A 9456-nucleotide genomic window follows, 5' to 3' on the forward strand; every position below is an offset into this window, starting at 1 on the left:
TGAAATCCAAAGTGTAAAGATTTGAATGTGTATTGTATGTCTCGGGTACTGTTTACAGTGTGTGATTTTACAATTTCCAGTTTTTGCTAACAAACTTTAAAGCTAGTTTTGAATGTCTTTTTGATTGAGTTGTGGTTGACATTATAAACCGTTAGAAAGCTCTTTAAATGTTTTTTTCAATGATATATCATTTGCATGATTTGGAGGTCATTTGATTGGATAAAAATTGAAGACAAATTGTTATTGTGCCAAATGAATAGTAACTTCCAGAATTGAGTTTGTGTGTTGTTGCATTGTCTTGATAGAAATGCACCAAATTAACTATGCAAAATTTAATTTAAAAAACCTAATTTGATATAGCCTAATTTATTTTTTCTTTGATAAACTTTGTATAGAATCCGAAAGCATTTTTACACAGCTTGAGAAACTGAAATAGATGTTAATCATATTAAAAGTAATTCACATCTTGCAAAGTCGTTCAAAATTCACATCAAAATAGAGAATGAGAAACTGAAATTCCGACATCGGAAATGGCTAGAATGGGCCAAAATGTAGAAGAAAAAGAAGTAAAATGGTGATAGAAAAAACCAAAATAGAAAGAAATTTGAAATAAAAGAGAAGGGCCAGATAAAGCCGACTTTAGGGGCAAGAGAGACAGAATGATTTTATGATTATAAATTTCATGCAACAGAACTTCTACTACTTCTCGTTCTTAATTTTGCTGAATTACATGGTTCGCAACCTATCATCAAAAGCATTATTATTATTATTCCTCTTCTTCGATAAGAGAGAAATTTCAAAAAAGAAGAAAAGAAAAAAGAAAAAGCAAAATTACGGTTCCCAATTCCCTACAAACAGACAGCCATTCTTCTCTCTTTTTAGCCCTTTGTAACTTTATCTTTTCCCATTTGTTTTTTAACATCACCTTCTTTTTCTCTTTTCATCATCTGGTTTTTAGCTTCTTTTTAGCTGAACATTTTCCTCTTCGGATTAGAACTCTAAATTAACTCACTACTCTCTATTTGGTTGAGTGTTAAAAGAAAAAAAATTTGAGCAATATTTTGCCAACTAACTTTAAATATACAAAGTGAAATATATTTATATATATGTCATTATACAATTAAGTATTATTTTTTTATTAATTTAAAACTATTTAATCATATAATAATACATATTAAAAATGTATTCATTTATATACTTAAAATAGGTATGTATAATTTATTAAAATAAATAAATATATATATATATATATATATATATATATATATATATATATATCAAGATTTTATATATATAACCAACAAATAAATTCATATATTAATACATTAATCTTTTCCTATTTCATCCATTTTACCTTAACAACAAGAATAAAGAGTATGTCCTCTTGTCAGCAAAATCTGTACAATAATATATATTTTTTTTTTAATGAATGAAGTGCTTTTTTTGCAAGTGTTGTTAAAACATATATTAAAATAACTCAACAATAAGTTATATGGGTGACACGAATATCTCATTACACTACAGTTTTTATTTTATTTTTATTTTTATTTTTATTTTTTGTCTCAAGAGAAAGACACTAACAATTTATTGGAAATCTTTATAGTGTAAATGTCAAGTTACCAGTATGAAGATAAAATATTACTGAGAAAAAGAAAGAAAGAAAAGTGATTATTTTGTTCGTAGTGCTTAATGCTTGGAAATGCTTTGGGAATTAACAAATTTAAAAAACTTCCAATATTGGGAGACACTAACTTTTAATCATCCACACACCTTTACATCATATGATGCAAGAGACAGAATATAAAGAAAAGAAAGAGAAAGCCAAAGCCAAAGCCAAAGTTAAAAGCACATGCAAATCACTTTCTCTTTGCCATCACCCATCAAATTTTTCTTCAATTCCTCTCTTAACAAGAAAAGCACAATCTCCACTTACATAAATCTCTCTTCACCCTTCACTCTTCACTCTTCATCCTCACCAACTGATTCACCTTTCTTCAAATGAAACCCTCCCACTCAGCCTTCTGAGTTTTTTTTTTTTCAACCAAGAAAAGAAATAGTTCTCTTCAATCATGAGAGCAGGGCTTTGTGCTGTGCCTCAGGCTCTTACAGCTGAGGCTGCTGGCATTGTGAAGCAAGCTGTGAGTCTTGCCAGGCGGCGAGGCCACGCCCAAGTCACGCCTCTTCATGTTGCGAGCGCCATGCTTGCTTCTCCTGCCGGTCTTCTTCGAAGAGCGTGTTTACAATCGCATTCTCACCCTCTTCAGTGTAAGGCGTTAGAGCTTTGCTTTAATGTTGCACTCAATCGCCTTCCGGCCTCGACTTCAAGCCCTCTTCTCGGCCCTCACTCTCCCCGCCCTTCCCTTTCCAACGCCCTCGTCGCCGCTTTCAAGCGCGCACAAGCTCACCAACGCCGTGGCTCTATTGAAAACCAGCAACAACCCATCTTAGCTTTGAAAATTGAGATAGAACAGCTCATTATCTCCATCTTAGACGACCCAAGTGTCAGTAGAGTCATGAGAGAAGCTGGTTTTTCCAGTAGTCAAGTCAAAACCAAGGTAGAAGAAGATGTTTCTTTGGATATTTGTTCTCAAAGTCCACCTGCCAGTAGCCTGCAGCCTAAAGATAACACAAAACTTCCTCAAATCCTTGGTCCTAGCTCGTCTCAATCCTTATCCTTTTCTCAGTTTGGAGTCATGAAACCCATCAAAACTCTTCACGATGAAGCTAGAAACGATGATGTTATGAGTGTTTTGTGTACATTAGTTAACAAAAGAAGAAACACAGTGATTGTGGGGACTTGTTTAGCCAGTAGTGAGGGAATAATTAGAGGGGTAGTGGAGAAATTTGAGAGAGGACAGGTTCCTGGTGATTTGAGATATGCACAGTTTATTAGTCTTCCACTTTTCTCTTTTAGAAATTCCTCTAAGGAAGAGGTGGAACAGAAGCTGGTGGAGCTTAGGTGTCATGTGAAAAGTTACATAGGTAGAGGGGTGGTTTTGTATTTGGGTGATCTCAAATGGGTGGCTGAGTTTTGGTCAACTTATGGTGAACAAAGAAGAAACTACTATTCTTCTGTGGAGTTCGTAATCATGGAGCTTAAAAGATTGGTGTGTGAGACCAGAGAAAGTGAAAGAGTTTGGCTTTTGGGGATCGCAACTTTTCAGACTTACATGAGATGCAAAACAGGCCATCCTTCTCTTGAAACCATGTGGGAATTTCATCCCTTAACTATTCCTGGTGGAAGCTTGAGTTTAAGTCTCAATCTTGAAAGGTGATTAAGATTATAACAATCTTTTATGTATTTTAAATGTTTTGTTTTGTTTTTTTTTTTCATTTTCCTGCCTTTTATCTGAGTAAGTCTTTACTTTCTTTCAGTGATTCTCCAAGAACAAAGGCACAGAGAGATGGCTTTGCTTGGCCACTCTTTGAAGGTGGTGTTGATAATCATTTTTATTCCAGTTGCTCACCCAGTTTCAACAGGGAATCTCAAAAGAAAGACTCCAACAACGCCATCACTGTCGCCGCTAACTCAACTTTGCCTTCATGGCTCCGGCAATACAAGGAAGAAAGCCGAAAAAACGCCATTAACGATCAGGTTTGAATCTATTCTTAACTTCGCTAAAGTAATAACATATCACTTCAAGCTGAAAACTAATGTTCTTTTTCTTTTTTCAGGAATGTGTTAATAGTCCAGTCCAGAAACGTAACAAGTACCCAGAGAAAGTCCTTGATTTTTCTTCCTCATCGCCTTCCTCCGTTTCAATTTCTTCGTGGCCACTCATTTCCGAGCCCAAACGGGTGCCGAAAGAGCACCAGTTCTGGGTATCAGAAGCCTGTGAAGAAGGCTGCGAAAGCAGCTTGAGAAACCACCCAAAACCAGACCTTTTATCCAATCCTAACTCCAGCCCAAACTCGGCTTCTTCAAGTGAGCTTGTAGTAGAGGAAGATAATGATGGCCTCAACAGGTTCAAGGCTCTTAACGACGAGAACTTGAAGATCCTTTGTGACGCCCTGGAGAGAAAAGTTCCATGGCAGAAAGAAATAGTTCAAGAAATCGCAACTACCATTCTTCAATGCAGGTCGAAACAAAACAACTCGAAAGAGTGTTGCAGAGACGGTAAAGAAGAAACTTGGTTGTTGTTTTCAGGAGCTGATTCTCAGGCCAAAGAAAGGCTCTCCAGGGAGATTGCTAAAATTGTTTTTGGCTCTCAAAACAATTTCACTTCAATCGGGCTGAGCAATTTCTCAACTTCCAGGACTCAAAACAAAAGGGCAAGAGATGAAATGGGGTGCACCTATTTGGAGAGATTTGGATTGGCATTAAACGAGAATCCTCATCGTGTGTTCTTCATGGAGGATATTGAACAAGTTGATAATTTCTCTCAAAAGGGTCTCAAGCAAGCCATTGAAACCGGAAACATAACTCTTCCTGGTGGTGAAATCTTTCCACTGAAAGACTCCATCATCGTTTTCAGTTGCGATAGCTTGAAGATCATGAGTCCATTTCCAAAAGCAAGTTCTTCTCCAAGTAAAAAGCCAAAGGATGATCACTATGAGGATAGTGAGAATAACAACTTGAAGGAGAAAAGCTCAACTGTCTCGCTAGATTTAAACATTGCCATTAACGTTGAAGATCAAGATCACAATGATGAAGTTTGTGACATAGTTAGTCTTCTAGAGTCTCTGGATAGGCAAATCATCTTCAAAATTCAAGAATTGTCATAAAGAGCACGAGTTTGTGACATGTAGTTCATTATTTTACTTGTTTTTTTTTTCCTTTTTTTCGTGGGGATTTTTTTGTTTTTGGGTTGTAGATCACTATATGTGTGTGGAGAAGGGGGGGTAAAGAGTTAATGCAAAACTAACAGGGGCCGGAAAAAATTGGTATACTTAGAGAAAAAAAAAATGCATGATTCAGGGTGGGGGGTTACAGTTAATTTAACTGTTCAGTAATGTGTATATTTTAATTAGTGTAATCTTTTTATCTCAATGTTGCTTTTGTAATATTAAGTAATATTAGTTCTGTACTTCTGTTTATTTATTTTTAATTTTCTTTGAGATTTTAATTTTTAATTTTAAAGAAAAGGTCATTGTACTCGGCACAGAATTGCATGAAAATTAAAGGTCTTCTCCTTTTAAGACAAAATCTACTCTTCGTTGAGCTGGTTTGCCAACTCACTATTGTTATTTGCATGGCATACAAATATCGATAAAATTACATATATTTAAAAATTTTCTTCTATCATTTTATATATGTCAAAAGTAATATTATATGTACTAAATTTTAAATATATAATTAATTATATAAATAACTTATTATTATCAAAATAATATATTATTTAAATATTCAATTACGTAATTAAAATTAGATACAAATAGCTTCACTAATGTATCAAAATAGCGGAACTTCTAGAATATGGATATGAAGAATACTCTAATGTATAATTAACTTACATGCATATGAACTTATGGTGGCATGCATATGTAACATCGAAAATTTTCTTTTTGAAATAAATGTAGTTAGATTTGTTTAGTCTTTGAGAAAAAAGTGGGTGCGATTTAAAAAGTAGTACATTTAAAAAATAAAGATTTTGCTTTTATTAGATAAAGTTATATAGAAGAAGATTTTATAAATTGGCATAATGATAACGAAATTCGTCAGTTTCATTGAATAAAAACTTTCTCAAATTTCAATGAATGGAGTGGAATGGTAGCTCTTAGTTTCAACAAATTGGCCCACAAATGAATTCCACAATATAAACATCTTTTGTGAAAAATCAGATTTAAACACTTTGAACAACTTGGTGTTAGTGGACATCTATAAAGTTGGATGATGATGAGGTGAGATTCATAACGTAAGACTTTAGAAAGGAATAAAAATTACGATAATTCCAAATAAATAATTATTTTTGAATGGATAATAATGTTTTTGAAATCAGATGAAATATCAATCCAGTAGATGGAATGATCTGATTCAATCGATGGTCAAATCAGTTAATTATTCAAAAATAATATTTAAAAAAAAATTATAATATATCACTTATTTAATATTAAAATAAGTTTAGTTTGATGGTATATATATTCAAATATGATAAATAAAATCTTAAGTTTAAATTTTTATAATGAATATTTGAAAAAAAATAATATTTTTATGTTGACTGAGTTAAACCTAGATTTATACTCGGTCTAACCAAATGATTTGAATGGTTTTTTCCAGTTCAATCTAATCCATTAAACAGTCTTTATCAAAAACGATTTGACTAACAGTTAATAATTCACTCCATTAAACTGGTTGAATCAATCCAGTTTTTAAAAGCATGATGGATAGGTTGAGAATATTACTACTTAGTTTTAATTTATGATTAATCATTTAATTACAACTCATCATTCCCATTCATCTTTGAAAAGTGCCGGCGGGGGAATGATGAAAAAATAAAAAAGGGGATTATAAAAGAAGAAGAATATAATCTTTAGACGATATAAAGATGTTTGTTGCTTTAGAATCACAAAAGTAACTTGGTCTTTAAAGCTGTAATATGGAACCATAAGAATATAATTAGTATTAGAGAATTAATCTATTAATTATTTAATGTGTTTGCTGATCACCAATCATAATCATAGATCATATGATTCTTTGTCGAAATTCTCTTCTAAAGTAACATAAATTATTCTAATATATGTAATATGTTATATTTATTTATTTTTAAAATACCAAATTGATAATTTCATTATGAATGTATTAGATAGCAATACAAACTTTGCTTCTATGAGAAATTATTTATATGTATCATCTCAATTTATGGTTCATATTAATAGCTGATATACGCTTTGAATATTTCATTTGGTACCTAGACAATGTATTAGGAAAGTATTGAGTTTTGTTTTTTTCTTAGAAACGGGGGACTCGTTTATATTTGTTCAATGGGTAAACTCAAAATACAATGAGCAGACTCATAACTATTACATTAGGAAAATCAAGGTAGTCAATGTTTCATAAGCATGATAAAGACTTAAATTTAAGTATTTATCTTGAAAATTCTAATACTCTATTAATTTTGTTAACCCTTAAGGTCAAATAAGTTAGGTATTATTTTATCCTTAATTTAAAATCATTCAATCACCTACTGATATATTATTAAAATATCCAATTCGATACTTAATACTGGTTGTAAATAGTTTTATTATTATTTTTTTATTACCATTATTATTTATTTTGTTAGATACAAGGTTTGCAAATGCTAAATAGAATATGATATGCTGGTTCAAACCAAAAAATTCCAATAAAAACACTATTCATCTGCCAAATTATTTGAATTTAATCTTAAGTAAATACTTAATATCTTTGCAAAAATACAAGAATTGCTAAAATCAACAAACATGAGTGGAAGTTTTCTGCATAAAAGTATAGTAATGTTTCGTATTTTATTAATTAGTTATTTATATATAAAGTTTCAACTTCCAATTTATAAAACGAGTGAACTAAGAAACAAAGCTAATTTCATTTTCAATTTAATCTATCATTTAAAGGATTAAAATATGTTTGTTGCAATTTTCAATTACTAACTAATCCAACAAGTAAATTATTTAACCTAAGTCTTAAGTCTTATTTTTCACGTAGTTAATATATATAATATCAGAATGGAAAAAGCACCAGAGTTTAAGCGTGGCAGTGATTAATTTTTGTCTGTTCAATTAAAGCTCAATACCTTACTCTGCCAACAAGAAACATACAAAGAGACCAAGCAGAAATTGTTGAAGCCTTAATCTAAAAGGGTACAAAAAGTTTTTACAAAAACATGAAAGTAACAATTCTTTCTTTGAATGTTCATATTTGATGGAAAAAAATAAGAGGGAAAAAACAAATTTCTGTAGAAATGTTTGCTTCCTCCTATATAAATTTGCAAGTATTAACCATATATAGTTTGTAGAATATATTTAGGGAAATTGAAACTTTTACCCTAACTTAGAGCCACATATACATTAATATCACACTTTTTATACTCTAAACATTTTTACCATTTTATATGTTAGAATACCTAAAATTACCCTTATTTTCAACCTTGAAAAACCAGAACAAAGGCAGCAGTATTACTTTTTTCTTTTTATGCACTACAAAGAGAAAACATGTGTAGATATTTAGTCTCAATATTTGAAACAAAATTTATATATATGTCTTAGATAAGATCAAGTAAATTTAAAATTTTTGAGCTTAAATTTTTTAGATTACATCTACAAAAATTATAAACTTACTTGATTTTATTTCTCTAAATTTTAGTTGACGTCAATCTCATATTGAAGTAGCATATGAAAAGATAATCTAAAAAACCACTCATGAAGAGCACACACTAAAGGACTTGGCATTGAATATGCAAAGATTACATCATATAATATATATATGAAACCCCAAGAAGCAAAGCAAATATAGCAGGGAATATTTGTGTTGGGAATATTGCAGAGAAACTTGCAGGGAATACTTTCAAATACTTATTTCCTTCATTCACGTGAATGTACAACAAGCTTGCACAAACAGAAAAAATGAATTGAGTATAATGGAAGAAAACAGAAAAAATAAATAAATTCGGGGGGTTGGCGTTCTTTGTCTGAAAATTTTTTAGACTTGAATTTTCGTATTTTATAACCATTAATACAATATTATAACAATTTTAAATAATAAAAAAAATATGAAATAACAACATTAAACAACATAAAATTGAGTAGAATGTAAGAAAATAGGAAAAAAATAAATTCAAGGGTTGGTGATACCAACCGCTAACGCCAAGGGGTTGGCATCGCAAACCCCTCCCGCCAAGGGGTTGGCACTCTTCCTCTGAAAATTTTTCAGACTTGAATTTTCGTATTTTATAACCATTAATACAATATTATAATAACTTTAAATAATAAAAACAACATGAAATAACAAAATTAAACAATATAAAATTGAGTGAAATGTAAGAAAATAGGAAAAAAAATAAATTCAGGGGTTAGTGATGCCAACCCCCAACACGAAGGGGTTGGCGACGCTGCCTAAACCTGAATTTTCGTATTTTATAACCATCAATATAACATTAAACAATATTATAACAACTTTAAACAATAAAAACAACATGAAATAACAGCATTAAACAATCTAACAATATGAAATCACAACAAAATTAAATTTCACATGAAGTCATGAACATGAATTTATCATACATTATTTGATTTTCAGTTGTTCATAAAGAAAACACATAACATACTGGCTTGAATCAAGACTGACCTGAATATGGATGATTTTGCTATGAAATATTTGCAACAAATGTTAATTTTCTAAATAAATTTAGTAATTTTCGTCTCTCCCTCCCTTGTATCCAATTTGAATCTTTTATAATGGCTTTCTCATGAGTTTTATTGTTTAATCACATGTCTTCTCTTTTGAAGAAGTGTTTTTTCCATGTTGTAGAGAATTCTTCCTCATTA

At 31.0% G+C, this 9456-nt stretch overlaps 1 protein-coding gene across 1 annotated transcript; it reads left to right on the top strand.

Annotated features, from left to right (window-relative positions):
- Positions 1–1875: 1875 nt before the first annotated feature.
- On the top strand, positions 1876–5038 carry LOC123192409 (protein SMAX1-LIKE 3-like). The gene is made up of 3 exons (XM_044604949.1): positions 1876–3271; positions 3376–3595; positions 3676–5038. The coding sequence occupies exons 1-3, from the start codon at positions 2070–2072 to the stop codon at positions 4723–4725; spliced, it is 2472 nt and encodes an 823-aa protein (XP_044460884.1). The 5' UTR covers positions 1876–2069; the 3' UTR covers positions 4726–5038.
- Positions 5039–9456: the final 4418 nt, after the last annotated feature.

The sequence above is a fragment of the Mangifera indica genome, chromosome 12, assembly GCF_011075055.1.
Source record: "Mangifera indica cultivar Alphonso chromosome 12, CATAS_Mindica_2.1, whole genome shotgun sequence".
NCBI lineage: Eukaryota > Viridiplantae > Streptophyta > Magnoliopsida > Sapindales > Anacardiaceae > Mangifera > Mangifera indica.